The sequence below is a fragment of the Temnothorax curvispinosus genome, unplaced genomic scaffold, assembly GCF_003070985.1.
Source record: "Temnothorax curvispinosus isolate PA1 unplaced genomic scaffold, ASM307098v1 QBEX01006326.1, whole genome shotgun sequence".
In the NCBI taxonomy this organism is placed as follows: domain Eukaryota; kingdom Metazoa; phylum Arthropoda; class Insecta; order Hymenoptera; family Formicidae; genus Temnothorax; species Temnothorax curvispinosus.
Genome location: NW_020216106.1, coordinates 1,438,980 through 1,455,388, shown reverse-complemented (window position 1 = coordinate 1,455,388; position 16,409 = coordinate 1,438,980). Strand labels below are relative to the sequence as shown.

General features: G+C 38.6%; 2 protein-coding genes across 9 annotated transcripts in view; one reads left to right on the top strand and one right to left on the bottom strand.

Moving 5' to 3' along the window:
- Positions 1 to 661: 661 nt before the first annotated feature.
- On the top strand, positions 662 to 2,327 carry LOC112455752. Its single transcript, XM_025017890.1, has 3 exons — positions 662 to 933; positions 1,198 to 1,448; positions 1,853 to 2,327. Exons 1-3 carry the CDS (start codon positions 665 to 667, stop codon positions 2,269 to 2,271), a joined length of 939 nt encoding a protein of 312 aa, XP_024873658.1. The 5' UTR covers positions 662 to 664; the 3' UTR covers positions 2,272 to 2,327.
- Positions 2,328 to 2,354: 27 nt separating this feature from the next.
- Positions 2,355 to 16,409, bottom strand: part of LOC112455765 — a 169,427-nt gene continuing 155,372 nt past the window's right edge. For 3 of the 8 annotated variants that reach the window (XM_025017915.1, XM_025017916.1, XM_025017917.1), the window contains 19 exons: positions 13,814 to 13,940; positions 13,092 to 13,183; positions 12,499 to 12,760; positions 12,097 to 12,226; positions 11,867 to 12,018; positions 11,363 to 11,638; positions 10,554 to 10,865; positions 10,107 to 10,202; positions 8,829 to 9,636; positions 8,258 to 8,662; positions 7,534 to 7,715; positions 6,660 to 6,838; positions 6,209 to 6,357; positions 5,191 to 5,337; positions 4,876 to 4,965; positions 4,275 to 4,647; positions 4,018 to 4,187; positions 3,680 to 3,826; positions 2,355 to 3,517 (listed from right to left, as the gene is read on the bottom strand). In XM_025017915.1, the coding sequence (XP_024873683.1) occupies positions 3,310 to 3,517; positions 3,680 to 3,826; positions 4,018 to 4,187; positions 4,275 to 4,647; positions 4,876 to 4,965; positions 5,191 to 5,337; positions 6,209 to 6,357; positions 6,660 to 6,838; positions 7,534 to 7,715; positions 8,258 to 8,662; positions 8,829 to 9,636; positions 10,107 to 10,202; positions 10,554 to 10,865; positions 11,363 to 11,638; positions 11,867 to 12,018; positions 12,097 to 12,226; positions 12,499 to 12,760; positions 13,092 to 13,183; positions 13,814 to 13,880 (4,245 nt within the window). In that variant the 5' untranslated portion in view covers positions 13,881 to 13,940 and the 3' untranslated portion in view covers positions 2,355 to 3,309. The remainder of the gene's footprint in view (positions 3,518 to 3,679; positions 3,827 to 4,017; positions 4,188 to 4,274; positions 4,648 to 4,875; positions 4,966 to 5,190; positions 5,338 to 6,208; positions 6,358 to 6,659; positions 6,839 to 7,533; positions 7,716 to 8,257; positions 8,663 to 8,828; positions 9,637 to 10,106; positions 10,203 to 10,553; positions 10,866 to 11,362; positions 11,639 to 11,866; positions 12,019 to 12,096; positions 12,227 to 12,498; positions 12,761 to 13,091; positions 13,184 to 13,813; positions 13,941 to 16,409) is intronic. The other 5 variants (XM_025017919.1, XM_025017918.1, XM_025017922.1 and 2 more) reach the window with 5 other exon arrangements.

Below are 16,409 nucleotides of genomic sequence, written 5' to 3'. Positions count from 1 at the left end.
TTCTTTATCGTCTAATATTGTTCGAGAGAGTATGCTTCGTATTAAAGGACACATAACAATATTAAAATAAACGTATTTTTCGAGATTTATTTGGTGTCGCGTGTGATATTTCGGAGCTCCGAATTTGTCGTCCAGCGCCTTTCGTCGGCATTCGCAGCTACCTTTTTCTCACTGTCTAGCATTATGCAGCTGCATTTTAAAATTTTTTACCGTCTAATTACATCTGAGAAACCATGTCTCGCATTAAAAAAACAGCTAGCATCGTAAAAATAAACGTATTTCTCGACATTCGCGTCCAATGCCGTATGTCGCTCCTCAGAACCTTGTGCTTCTCGTCGAGTGTCGCCCAACTAGGGCTTCATCTTTCTTGTTAGCTATTATATTATATGTATAATAGCATTTTGAGACTTTTTGTCATTTTTTAAATTTAAATTATTTTTTACAGTACATGCGTGTTGTATTCAAGAATATGTATGGCAGTGCCAAAATAAAAAATGTGATTATTGACGTTCGCTTTGAACTCCAACCGGAGCGAAACCAAAAGTTCGACAGGAAGTTTTAGATACTATGGAAGGCCGATCTGAATTAGGCTTAATATTAATATAAGGAGAACGTCCCAAGAGCGGAGCGAAACAATCGAACGCTCGTGTGCCTCTGGTATAAAATGGCATCCGTATCTCTGAAAGGCACCCGCAAGACGTACAGCTTCGAGGAGCGAAAGATCTTGATATCGCTGATAAACAAGCACGCGGTGGTTCAGAGTAGGAAATCGGATCCGATTTCTATATGCAAACGGAAATCGGCTTGGTCACGAATCACCGAGGAGTACAACTCAATGGTAGGATCTCGGGGTACTCGTTCCTCTGTACAACTCAGACGTTGCTGGGAGAATATGAAGGCCTGCAAACGTAATCGCGAGGAAAAGAAATTCCGGTAATTTAATATTACGAAGCATTTTTGCTTTCGGAGTTAATCGAGCTTGGCATTTAACGGAAATTAATAGTTATGGAATTTAATTATTTCGAGTTTTGTTTATAAGAGCTAGGAGAGAGCGATGAGAGAGTAGAAAAGGTAGTATCAAATAAAATTTTTATTCAGGAGAAAAATCTGCTTCAACCTAGAAGTTTGCTAAATTTGTTATATAGAGAAAATGATTCCGGGAGAATAATAACTATTTAGATTTTTTGATCTCTTTAGTGACGGTACGAAAGAGATTTGTCAGTCGACAAAAGACGATAGGTGGGCGAGAAATCAATGCTGGGAAGGTATAACTTGTGGCCAGAATATGTCGGAAACGCCGATGTCTACCGGAACCGTTGGTCTGCCACCGAATATAGTATTCGAGCCGAAGGATTCAGAACCGTTTACGTTGCAAAGTGTCTGTACTGCCGGATCTCAAAATCCAAACTGCCTGAAGAAAGACGTGGATAGTCGCGAAGATTCAAATTGTAAATATGCTTTTCTTTTGCTTTACTCCCGTTTAATATCTAGAATTTTTTAAAAATGCACAGTCACAAAGGAAATTGATTTTTTCAATTATACGAATAAATAAAGTTATAATAATGAACGATAATTAAATATCAATAAAGGAAAAATGTGTGAGAAATAATATTCTTATAAATTAAATAATTTTTAATTTGCACATCGCGTTTTTTGAAAATTTTATTTCTTGTTTAATTGGGAATTCTTTATAGTTTTGTTAGAAATTGACAGAAATATTTGTTGTAATATAATGATTTATAATAGTTTTGTACTATAATAATTTTATACTCAGTATTATTATTAATAGAGAGATAGTACTTTCTAATTTCAAAAAAGTAGTAAAAATTTGAAATAATTTGATTTTACACAGCTGATAAACATGACGGTATTGTGCCAGCCCCCGATTCGATAAATGACTATTATGAAAGATTCGTTATAAAAAGAAACACGCACACACACACGGATACCCCTACGATTAATCAATCGACGGACAACAATCTTAAGAATATCGCACGCCGAGAAATTCACACAAATCCGGGACCGAGTGACTTGTACACTTCAATCTCGCCTCGCGTTGTGCAGGAGCATAATCGCCAAAGGAAATCCATGCAACGAGAAGAAGAACTGCACGTGCTAGCGCTTTCTGAAGCGCAGATGAAGGTCGATATCGCTGCCATGTTAAAGGAGGAGGCAAGGATCAAGCTGGAGGAGGCTCATTATCGCAAGGAGGAGGCCAGGCTCAAAATGCTGTTCTTTACTTACAAGTTGGACAGGATTAAAGATGAATGAAGAAAAGTGGATAATTTGGATGTACGCGTAGGACGCATTGCTGTAAGTTTATTATTTTTCTTTATTTTCTTTATCCAATGCGTAGATGTTGATGCGCTGGTGCTTGTAAGCAAGATAAATCAGTTAGTTATGTGAAAAATGCAAACGTGGTTGTGTCTCTATATAATACCAATTTTTATTTCTCATAAATGTAAAATCAAGATATCATAATAAATATAAACCTTCTGATAATTTTACTTGCTAGTAATTAATAATTATTGCGTTAGGCGATATTATTCGTGACGAATGTTGCGAAGTTGTGACTTTTGACAAATGCAGATGCGACGAAGAGTTGATAAATGATGAGAGTAATATAAAAAAAAAGCGTTTCGATGTTCATACATTATTCGTACTATTTGTATGTTTGGATCAGTCATTTTTGGTAAAATTATAAGCGCACAGACAACTCTATGTCTTCCAATTTAAAAGAAACATGTAAAAGATAAAAAAATAGATTCTGTAAGAAGTGTACAGTAAATTTATCATTTTATCATATTATCGTTGGAATTAAGTATGCCACCACGAGTTTTCTTTGCGTCTTAAAATACTCTTGATTATTCGAAACTTAAATTTCTATATTATATTAAAAGCTATTTTGCAGTCATTTTGGAATGTTTGTTTGAGAGAAACAATAAATGCTACTTCTGAAGCATCTTTAGGAAATATTTTTATAAAGCAATATCTTTAACTTCTCGATTGTTAGTAATATTGTAGTATTATATAAACGTAAATTCTAATTTAGGTAATCTTCGACGATATACTAAAAGTCAATCTAGATTATTCGGAATCCATTTGAAGGATTTAAATGCTTGACAGTCATTAGCAGAGGGACTGGCAGTGGGTTATTGACTAGTGACAGAATAGATCATATTGGATGCTGATTTGTCATGGATTGGTTGTCGTTAGTCGCTTTCGTATACTCTCATTAAGGTATAAATAAATAGAGCGGGGATCGTTCGCGTAACGCAATTTCGGGTTCAATCTCTCCGCGAATTTCTTCTACATAAGATGAAAGTTGTCGCTGAGAGCCGATTTCGCAGTATTCGAGCAACGGGTGACCTCGAAAAGCGAAGGATCGGTGTAGATCGGCTCGCTCGGATCGAAACCGCCACGTCGACCACTGGACAATCCTACAGCACCCTCCAGAGCGGTGGACGACGAGGCGAGACGTTGGCTGATAGCATTGCTCATTGATCTCGAGATCGATCTATAATAATTAAACATTTCCTCCTGTTACGATCTCTATTGCAAATTAATGATGAATAATTAAATATTAATGCGGATATGTTAAATATTTTGTTAACGCATTTTCCCCCTTTATAACTCTGAACTTAAAATATATAGATTGTTTGTTTGACTTTTTACTTACGAAGCCTGGAATGGTTTCTGAAGACCTGCCCTCATGAAAGAAAAGTTGTTAACTCGGCTGTTGTAAGGCTCGTCGGAATGGCTGCTGCGATTGCAGGTTTTGTTGTCGAGTCTACGATTTTTCATGATCACGGAATAAACGTATTTTCTGAAACGATGAATCACTTTAAATTCGCTTAATAGGCAGAGAAGGATAAGAAACTGTATAAACTGAGAAACTCAGTTATTTTATTTTTTATTAATAATACTATAAGTTTTTATGAAATATTTATAGATTAATTTAATCTTGTGAGAACGTAAATGAGAAATAAATTTTCGAAAGTTAAATATAAGTTTTACCTATAAACGAGCATAGACAAGAGAACGACGGAGGCTAAGAGCACGACGAGGATACCCACTGCGGTAACCAAGCCATAGTATTCATTTTGCGTTATACAAATATTTTCCAAGATCTTGGTTTGCTTCTCGACGACGGTGTCTTCCTCAATGTCCATTCTCGAGTCGAGAACCTATCAAAATACAGATAATATTATAAACCGCGGAAATGGAGATGACATCTTTTCATTCCTTCGACGCGAAAGCTTCTATCTTGGTACCTCTATCATTTCCCTGACATGTTCTTCCTCCTCTTCGTTATCCATGTCGTCGTTCGCAGGGTCGGTCGCGTTGAAAATCGTCGTCGACACGTTGTTCGAGTCACCGTCCGTCACCGTTATCGGCGACATCTCGTCCTCGTCCGCTACCGTGTCGTTATTTACGTCCCTTCGCCGCCTGCCGAAAGACGGCTCGCTCCTGCCGGTACCGCCGGAGCAGTACGCCGGTTGGCAGCCATCGCGGCACGTTCTTACGTTCGCCTCGAACACCAGGAAATTTGATTCAGGTATTTTGAAGGCGTTGAAGCGGGCCTCGAGGCTATCGCCGTCGCGGAGGCGATCCAAACCCGGAAACACGTAGTTGTCCACCGGACAGCTGCAAAAATTTCCGTTTCAATCATGATACGATATGTCTGATACGTTATGATTTGCGGATAATTAAATTTATTTATGTAACTTGACAGCTCGAGAAAGACCAAGAAAAAATGCAGCAATAATATTGCATTATCTCCAGTATAGATAATGTAATATTATTGCCGCGTTTTTATAATGCTATTATAATTTCTCTCTTTCTCTTCTCTGACTATTAGCGGATGTATCTTACCCATATCTGTCTATCAGTTGAACACTTCTACCAGAGTAAGGATCTCTTGCGATAACGTTGGTAGCAAATATATCCGTTACGTAATTGTACCTATGGGAAATAATAATTAGGACTTATTAAAATTTAAATAATTATATGTTTTAAATACGTGAAGCTTTCAATTTCCGACGCGTGCAAAGATTAATTTTGAAGTCAACGGAATCAGACAGTAATACGAAGCTATTATTTCTATTAGACCATGCTCTAAAATGTAACCTTGTAATTTTATTAAATTATCGCCATTATTACGCTAAAAGATGTATAAATGGAGATTACCCATCCTGAGCTTCGAGTCTGAATGTGAGAGGGTCACCAACAGCGATGGTCGTCGTAGGTCTACCCTGATAGAGAATCATCAAGCGTACTCTGGAGCTCAAGGTGTTTTCCGCTGGGAGATATTCAATAGGGATGGGAGACCCTGATCTGTACAGTGCACGTACGAGTTCCATTAGCGAAATTGAAAGTAGAAACATCGAATAGTGTGGTAAAAGCGACGTATATAAAAAAATAATGCCGACGGCATAAATCAACCAATTAACTTTTATTGTACTTCTAAATTTTAATTTTATCAATTCATGTAAATTTGTCATCTTCCAACTAGAGATTTTTTGGTATAACTATTGTAACACAAAAATAACTATTGTAAATAATAAAGTAGTATTAAAAAGTAACTATTGCGTCATAATTAATAGCATAAAAACCAAAAATTTCCGATATTATAATTAATCGTATTAATTAATTTTTTAATAAGTGGCATCGTTAATAAAAAAGTAGTACGTTATATATGATACAGCGTAACGTAAAGTAGGCAATTGCACGAAGGAATAGAATTGCGTGCGTGATATCCTTAAATGACATTTGGGACTGAATGTGTAATAAAAGAAATTGCACGAGCGTGCTTGCACCTATGTATACTCGCGTACGAAAGACGGAGAGTTTTACTTCGCTCACAGTAACTCGCTAAGCATTACACGTGGCTTCATGTTAACATATGAAATTAATGAGCAAGGGGAGTTTAGAATAACGTTGGAGCAATACGGTAATATTTGCTCAACGTATCTAAAGATGGAGAGTCTGACTTGCTTGCTCTGAAATTATACGTTTCGTCGGAAGAAAATCCTGTAAATATATAATTAGATAAGATCATAAATTATAACAAGGAATATTATTAGTTAGGCTCAATAATTTTTCTCTCGATATGGCTTTATTTACAAAATTCAGTGTCCCTATATGGCACGTAACGCGTTAAAAATCATACTCTCGGTGCAAGACGCGACCTCTCGATCGATATGACCTGGCATACCCGGCACCGATGTAGCCGGATGTGACGACAGCTTCGCCAGGCCCCCGAAACATGCACGTCAGGTTGAATCGTTTGTCCCGTCCGGTTTGCACGTAATCCGAAAATTGCACCACCACGATATTTGTCATCGTATCGCCGTACTGCAAACATTCATCAAAGCATTTATATCACATACATCTATTACTACTGTCAAAAATTGCGATTTTATCAGATACCACCAAGAAAGAGAAGTAGGTCGTTAATGCAAAAATTAAAGAAAGCAAATTATTATAAATAGCTTTTATAAATCTAATTAAAAGTAATCGCGGAATAAATTTCCATGCTTCATAAAAAGCTTTCGTAGTCCTTTGTTGATCGTGCACGATAAAAGTTTTTAGCTTGAATCAAATCATGGAAATTACTTCGGCGGATCGAACAGTTAAACGGAAATGGCCACTCTTACTCGTTGTGTGCCGCACTCGGGGTATCCCTGAGGTCCGCTGATACGGAGCACGTTCACGGTGCCGCCGCTTCCGCGGAAGAAGCACCGGTCGTAGTACCCGTACGTGTAAATTCGCCCGATGAATCCCTCCGGCGTCCTTAGTGTAAACTCCATCCCGTCCTCGCTACAGACTTGACTCACTAGAAGTGTAACAGAGCGTAATTCGTTGGCATCCGCGCGGTTTCCGGCAAACCAAGGCTCAAAGAGAGGTGAGCGTTAATTAAATACGGTGCCAAGTTAATTAAATTGAAGTTAATTAAATAGTCAATAAAATTATTAGCAGGCCAAGGTGAAATCGAGCTTATGGATAAGATACACAAGTTGACTATGCTAAAAACCGTATTGCTTCTCTATTAGCAAGATTGGGAAGGGATGGGAAATCGCTGATCAGGGATGATCATAAAAATGTATCACGTACACCCTCGATACTTGGAATGTAGACTGTGTTGGTGCGTGGATATTGCATAGGTTGCGCACGTGCGAGAAGGAGAAAACGTATAGGTGAAAAAAAAACAGCATTAGAGATTTATTTCGTAAAGGTGAAGTCGTGTGACAGTGGTGCAAAATTGTATGTACAATAACGTGCGTAAAAATCCATCATCAAATATGTGCAGCTTAATTCTAGAAGAATAATTATCTCATTTTATAGATCGGATGCCGAGTGAAACGCTGTCTTCAATGCGTTCTTAATTCCATGTAAATAATAATCTGGACATTTTATTTGTATTTTGAATATAAGTACGTTTCACCCTGGTTCTCCTCAATGAGTTCATGTGTGTTTCGCGCATGTTTCCAGCTTTTGTATGGGCACTTTATGGACGGAGTGGCCGCTTACCGTCCAGACATTCTCCGTCTGCGCCCTGGCGCCCGTTGTTCCTCTCGTAGAAATCGTAATCGGAGCCCGAGTCGTAATAAACCGGATTGCCCATGTCCATGTCTCTGGAGTCCCGGTCGCTGAGCTCACAGTTGTCCCTCTCGGCCCCGTAAGGCGCGGCGTACGGCCGGTAATTGAAGGACCTGCAAATGACGTTGGGAATTTGCGAGCACTGTCCGATCGATTGCGCAAACAAACGCTCTCAGATCATTCCTAATTCAATTTCAAGCTTCCCGGGTCACAAGCATCTCCTGAATCAACTGTCGGAATGCTGCAATGCGTTTCACCGTTGTAACTGTAGCTTTCGATGAACGCACTTCCTACTTATGCCTTTGCAGAATTATCTTTCCTGTTTCGCGTATTGATATGTGAGCCGAATTCAATTTTATTTTTTATGTTAACTTTCACTATTCTCTGTTGATTTTATAATCGCTAGGAAACGTTTTTATGCCTTTGATAAATATAATCACATCGCTATCATGAAATATATTGCTTAAATCGATCATGTAGCACATTATCATTTAAAAATTATTCAATTTGGATTTAAGATGCTTTTATTTTCTCTAAATTGCTAGCAAAACGACAAAGCTTTATCGAATTATGTAATTACCGAAAAGCTCGATGTTTTGATATAAATTTTAATTATCGTCCAATATATTTTTACAAATTCGGTCTTTATTATTACCTGCAAACGAAGTCTCTAGCGTCGGCACATTCTCTCTCGCATTGAGCCAACGACGAGGCGGTGGTGTACCGTCTGACGAACGGCTTTCGCACTCTGGTGTGTGTCCCGACTTGTCTGAAATTATCCTGCTCGTCGCACCTAGACACTAACGGAGGTCTGCCTATGATAGGCCCGCCGGCAGTTCCAAATGGACGAGAGTTGTAGACGCCGCCTTCGCCTATGTATCCACCACCGACGATACCACCGCCGTCGCCGTACCCTCCGTACCCTCCAACGGGGGGTCGCGCCGGACCATAAGGCCCACCGCCCGCGCCGTAAGGAGGTCGCGACTCGGGACCCTGGCCCTGGGGACCGCGAACGTCATCGACGAATCCGTGCGAGAACATTCCTGGCGGCGGATACCTGCTGTTTAATTGAATCGCAATGTAATTTTTCTATGATACATCATGTGACCTATGTAAATTATTTACGTTGAATAAACGTAAAACTCATTAGGCAGACAACGTGTTAATGAAAAAGCGACAAATTAAGCGAAAACAATTTTTACCTTTGATTTAATCTCGCGACTTACCGGTTAGCATAAGGGTCCTTGTCTGGATATCTTCCAGTAGCTGGATATCGATCGATAGGAGTTCTGTCACCTAATGTCATAGGATATCGGTCCATCGGGTCTTCCGGGAGAGGATACCGATCGATTGTATTGGGATATCGATCAATCATGTCAGTAGGATATCGGCTTGGAATCAGTCGGACCCCATGTATTACGGGATATCGGTCATTCGTGGGATATCTCCCCAAAGTTCCGGCATCTGGATATCTATTGACGCTAACAGGACGGCGGTCTCCTCCTCTAACAGGATATCGATCGGATATGGGATATCGATCCGGATAACGGTCTCCAACTGGGTAACGATCAGAGGAAGGATAACGGTCTCCCGTGGGATAACGATCTCCTATGGGATAACGATCTCCTGCGGGATAACGATCTCCTGCGGGATATCTATCTCCAACGGGATATCTATCTCCAACGGGATACCTATCTCCAGCGGGATATCTATCTCCAGCGGGATATCTATCTCCAGCGGGATATCTATCTCCAGCGGGGTATCTATCTCCAGCGGGGTATCTATCTCCAGCAGGATATCTATCAGGATATCGATCACCAACAGGATATCGATCGGGATAGTTGTCGGACTCGCCTAAAGGATATCTGTTGTCCGGGTATCTATCGTCTAAGGGACGACGATCGGGATATCGGTCTGGATAACGGTCGGGATAACGATCTGGATAGCGATCGGGATACCGATCTGGCATACGATCGGGATAGCGATCCGGTTTGACGCTACTGGAGTATCCTTTGTCGTAGTCGTCCGGGTATCCTGAAGAAAATATTTTAGGAAGTTTTATTGTCATAATTAATTATGCATATTAAATCTTTCGCATTTTTAATATGGAAGCTGATAAACGAATATGATAATAACTTATATACGTTACCATTAAATACAGTTATCTGATTTTTTATTAATATTAAATTATACGATTATAATAGTAAAGAAGAATAAAATTCAGGATTAGATAACCATATTTAGCGTTAAACGTACAGTGCGAATGTAGTTTTGATTAGCTTAGTATTCGAATAACACGATTTATGAGATGATATTTACGAGATGATCGTAACAGATGATGGTTAACAGTCATGTCTAACAGCGGTTATAATACATTGTGTGTTTGAGATCTTGTCCCATTACGACAATTTATGGGAATACTTAGCAGTTCCATGAATAATCACGTAACTTTATATAACACGTCGACATGCGATATTATGCTAAATTAATAAAGCGATTCTAACCGGGTCTTCCTAAAGAGGGTCGTCCAAAGTTTGTGTCTTGTCCCAGAGGATCGGGTCTGTATCCAGGGCCATCGCGATCGCCGTCTAGATATTGATCTGTTAGTATATACAATGGGTCGTTAAATTAAACATTAATCTACGTAACGCTGTATCATATTGCTTCAATAAATTCGCGAAATACGCAGCGCAGTGATACAAGTCAATCTATCAACCGACATAATTGTTTAAGAAAAGAATTGAATCGATTCCAAATTTTTCGTAGCAGAACAAAGATAAACGTTCAAGAATTTACTTTTTTGATGGTACTGCTTATTGATCCTTTTCGGATATATATTAATTGTTAAAGTGCTATTAGCTGCGTAGAATTTATTGCGGATGACACGATATTCAGAAACTGTTTATCACGTATCCTTTCTCGCGGCGAACGGACAGACGATCGATACTCACGCATGAGATTCTCGTAATAGTCGTAATCGGCATCGTAGATAATCCGGTTACCGTCCCTCTGATTGAACCGGCTCAATCGGCAGGTATGATAATGCTCGGAGTAAACGGCGCTACGGCACTGAAAGCTCGTCTGCCGGAGGCACTCGTCCAGGCACTCGCTGAGGCTGCGTCCGGTGATCTCTGAATGAAACTCGCCGCTCAGACGCGAGTTCCGATAACGCTGGAAGGCCGTGTCCGGACGACGACCGTCGGAGAAGAGGTGCGACGACGAGCTGCTGTCCGGGTATTCGGAGCCGCGCGCTACGGACGGATCTACGCTTCGTAAGTGGGCATTGATAACGAGTTGTGAATCACCAAGTGACCATTGTTAATTGAACGCCTCGTTAGAATATGTACTATGATACAGATACAGAGTAATAAGATAGAAATCACTCTGATACTTTGAACTCTCGATTAGAACGGTAAATAATTTGTACAATAGGCAATTTTAGGATTACATGTTCGATCAAATCTTTATTTCATTTATTTACACCGAAACCACGTTAATAAAATTATAGAAAAGATTAGTAATTAATAAATTTAATAAACTAAGATATTAGTAAAAATAAATTTAAAAAAATAGTTTAATAAAAGCTTATTAGTTTCTTGAAAATTAACTTTGGTTAGATAATGTTTTGGTAAAATAATTAATTCTTTATACAATTTATTGCGAATATTACTTACGTAATGAGACGAATTATCGCAAACTAAAATAGACATAGGCAAGGAGAGCTAGTATTACAAATTAATATTCTTTTGCATACACTCACGATTATCTAAACACACCAAATCGTAAAAGTGATGGCTTGGGCTGCTACTAACTCCAATATCGTCCTTTTGTGAAACGGAATCTTCCTCGGATATGACGCACTGTCGAGTTTGCTCGTCAAACTCGACGCTGCGACAAAAATATTTCTCCGCTCTGAGACATAGCGCCTGACATTCGTCCAAAGTGAGATTCGTGTATATATCGACTTCAAACGGGCCGCGTAAACGTTTGTTCTCTTCTTTGACAAATACTGCGAGGCCGTCGCATCGTCTTTCGGCTGATCACACGTTAAAAGAATATTTCTTCAATTTTAACAATTATGTATAATTGATATAAATATTATTAATTAATATAATTATGTGATTAATGTAAATATGTACGTGATATTTCTCGATATATTTAACATGCTAATTTAACGTCTCTTAATAATGTTTTCTCGCGCGATTTCTAAATATTACAAGAAAATTTCTGACGCAATTTTGTAATAAAATACGTAATTACGCACCATTAAGGCAGGTATTTTCCAGATAATCAGAATTTGGATCGTCCTCCAGTAATTCGGGATGAGTTCTTCTGGTGAAACGACTGAGAGAACAGCTCCTTAGGGCAGTGTCGTATGTCGCCGATCGGCAGACGAAACTGAACTCGTTGAGACATCTGAACACAAAAACATTAAAATATTATTTCTTTTACGACATATATATAGTAATTTTTAATCTCCACATGTATACCTACCTGTCCTCGCAGTCGGTTCTGTTAGCGGCGCTGACTTCTTTAATGTCTGTCAAGGGTAGCTTCAACTTTTTCCTCGGATGCCTCTCAAACACGTAACGACGGTTTGGACATTCCCTTTCTATTCTGTCGGCTGAGAGTGAAAGAGAGAATATTAATCATTATATTAATTTCCAGTAAATAGAAATTATTAAAGATAAAAGTTGAACTAAATCATAATTAAGAATTTTAGCCTTTCCTCGGAGAGAATCGTTCGTTCCGTTTCTATTAGAACTGAAGAAAAAAAAATCATTGCTGACTTGTTCTTTTGACGAACGAACTCACGAACGAGCGGCTGTTTCAATTAATAAAATGCACCTCGGTGCATACAAAGATATTCTTTTCTGTCGACATGCGAATACTCACACGCTAGGCACACTTCAGTGAAGTGCACGCTGTTCGGTACGAGCATGAGATTTCCGATGCCCTCCGGCTGAGCCTGTTCCCTCGTTAAATAGCAAGTACTCTCCTCGTACTCGGCAGCGCCGCTGAAGGACGCAATTCTACTGCCAGGCTGGAAGTCGAAGCTCGTACAGGCGCGGACCAGATTGTTCGTCGCCGTTCTGTCGCGCAGACAGAGCTCTTGACACTTTTCCAAAACTCTAAACGGAGGCGCCGAGTCTCGCACCTGTCGTAAAACGAAATTTTTCAACGTTTTTTTTTTATCGCAGCTACTGTCACGTGACGACTTTTCCTACGCGACAGCTACGTCGCGAAATTGTGTCCGCAAATTGAAATTCGAGAGGCGGTCTTGCCCGATCGATCGTTTCCACACGAAACAACGCACGAATAAAAAATCCCAACGTTATAATTAATACATTAAAATATAATATCTGAAAATTTGTGAAATAAAACATTATATTTCATGAATATTTTACTGATAATAAGCTAGAAATTTGAGAAACTATTAGAGCACGATGGTAAAATGTAAAGTATTTCCGAAATCGCCGCGAACTTACCACATCGTCGTCGAAACCCTGAAGTTGCTGATCCGGAAGTCTCTCGTAAACCACCCTACCCAAACCACCGTTGCAGGTCGTTTGCGCTGAAACTATAATGGTTTTCTCGTTAGCGTCCGTTTGTCGGTCAACGCGCGACAAATCCTTTCCTGTTTTTATTATTTATATATTATTTCGCGCGAAAAAGTACGTATTATATTATTTCCTATTCACATAAAATTCAAAACTACTTCCTCTAGTCGACAAACACGCACGTGCGCTCTTCGATCTTATCAAAACGCGATATTTTCGTGTCCATAAGTGGCACGGATAGTGACACAATACCGACCAACAGTTTCGCAAGTACGACGTGACATCGTTTTGTATCCCTCGATTTGTTCGCTCGCACGTTCGCAGAACTATTTAACTATATGCGAATTCCAAACAGTAGAGCACATTTTCAGGATACAAGAAATTTAGGATATAACTTGCCGCGCTGAACAGAAAATCGAAATTAAGATCTCTATTCTAATTTTTAGCAAAAATTGCTATTAATTAATTGCGCTTATTGGTTCAATCAAATCAATTAATTTAAAATAAATTTAGAATCAATTTTAGTCATGAAGATGAATGTTTTTTCTTTCTGCTAATTTTTTAAAAACATTTGTGAGTAATGTATGTGTTAATGATATTTATCAATTTGAAAGATATTGGAAAGAATTTTTAATTTAATGTTTACTTACCATTGACCAGTAGATCTAACACGATGAGTATCCAAATAGTTAGCAGCATACTAATTGATCTCCGCATCGTGATGATATTGAAATGTACAGATTACTATGTCGCATACATGCCAATCGCTGTTACGATCTGAAAATGAATTATTGAACATTAATAATATTAACACATAAAAGGAAAGAGATATATTTTTATTTTAGAAAAATATCATTATTATTGAAACTTTCTACGATTTTAATTTTTTATTTTAATTTAAATTTCTAACGTTATATACTAAATGTACGTTATTAAAAAAATATAAATTATTTTGAGTTATTTGTCGAGAAATTACACGAGGTAAAAATTGAGAAGTCGGACGTGAATGTGCTTTCGAAAAGAGGGGAGAAATTTAATTTATGCGAAGAGAGAAATGCTTTCCTAAGGGATAGCTTTGTATTGAAATTTAATAATGCAAGAGACCTCGAAATTATTCATATGACAAACTATCAGGAAGATTACACCTATTTTTCACGTGTATTTTTCTTTCATAAAATATAAATGTCCAGGGAAAAATATTGAAACAGTTTATATGTACTTCAAAGGGGCATAAAGTTTTTTAAAAATTACGCACGCTACACACGTATAAATATTTCATTTCACATTTAATCAGAAAAATATTTAATTAAAAAAATTCACAAAACAATGTTTGTAAAAGAATGTATATATAGAAAGAGTAATTGGAATAATTGCTTAGCTAATTTTCGAAATTGCTCGAATGTTTCTTTCGAATTTCCCTGGAGGACCAGGTGCAACGGACGCAAATCCAGTTTTGTCCCTCGCGTAAAAAAAAACAATACGTGAAAAATCGAAAAACAGATAAAACTACTGGCGAGAGCCATTTGTTCTGGATGGACGTTTCGACGTACTCGAGATACGTACAGCGGGGGACAGCGTATATACTAAACTTTATGGGATTCCTGACGGGCACTCACCCTGAACACTTCCACACACTGTCACCCTCGCGCGCTCGTGTACGTACGTGGCTGCCAAAGGACCAGCACACGCCCGTAAGGGCAACGAAGCGTGGTTCCAACTTTCAGGCATTACATTATATTAGCCGGTTGCCATTATCTATCCGGTTATCGTGATTGACGTAGGAAAGCACGAGTTCAATCATCGGAAACGAAAGAACGAGCAGGGTCATCTTCATGCGTCTACCAATGATTTCATCACTATTCGGTACCATCAATTGAAAGAAAAAAAACGTATTTGTGTGATATGCGTTGAGTTTGATTTTCGGGAGCCGCGTGAATTTTTATTTCATTTTATTTTATTTTCTATTTTGATTTTATTTGATATGTAATAGCTTCTAAAATAATTTTTCGAATGTAAAATCTTTCAAAAAAATTTCACGCTTTGAAATGTTCTATTCTGTTCAAATAAATTTTTCGCGATAGTTTTCTTCTTTTTATGTATCGGTATTTTAATATTATTCGTTTCACCTGTACTATGTTTACGCGAGCGTTACTTCTGTAGTAACTCTACGATAATTCACTCCGCGTAAACGAGGGTCTCTGGCAGAGATCCCCGTTTACGCGAAGTGAATTATCGTAAATTACTACAGAAGTAACGCTCGCGTAAAGCAGATACTAGTACTAGTGTGTTAAAACACATGATTGAGAGTAAATCATGGCAATTAAATTATTTTGATATTTTAAAAGTTATGAACTGCCTACAAGGTACAATACGAATGTTAATGTGTTCGCTTTTATTCGTTTATAATTTTGAGAGTATCGCAATCAAGCTCAACGAGTGCACCTACAGCAACGCCACAATGGCGATGTTTATGATATCGACAACGTATCATAAAGAGGATTTTATTGTCGGGGTAATTTATGTTTACTCGTTGATGCACGAGCGTATGCACTTGTTCGTGACGAGTGCCAATTACTATGGCCCATGGCTCGTCCACCGATTGTATCCCATCGGGTGTCCATCGTGCAGAGCACACCGCTTATTAATCACGTTATGGTTTATCGCCTCGATAATTGTGTCTGTCACCGACAACGCAGTATAAAAGCTTATACTGATGTTAATATCGTCGGTCGCGAGAGAAAATTATGGCGCCCGTTCGTCGTAATTCGTGTAATATTACGCGGTACGAAATTACATTTCTGCAATTGTCCTCGCCGCGGATTGCCGGATTTATGACGTGCCGCTCTCTCTCCGTGTGTAAATTATTTCGGGAAATTACTCGGATTAAGGTAATTAAACATATCGTCAGAGACACGAGCAGAGGTTACAACCAATTAAAAACGCCGCGCGGGTAGAGAAGACGTTAAAAGTATAACGAATAGTTCGCGCGAAGTGTTTTTAATTTTTGCTGCACCATTATAAAATCGGCTATTACGAAATATTAATTTCTAAACCGAGGATTTGAGATTTATCGCCAACCAATATCGCTCATAAACGAACGACAGAAACGAGTTATTTATAGAGGAACACACAAAAGGCAATTTGAAGATCGTTGTTGACGCAATTCGCAATTCGGGCTTTGGGAATCACCGGCCTTTTGAAAGCTTACTTTCTGTAGCCGCTTTTCACTGGGAGCTTCCACCGCAG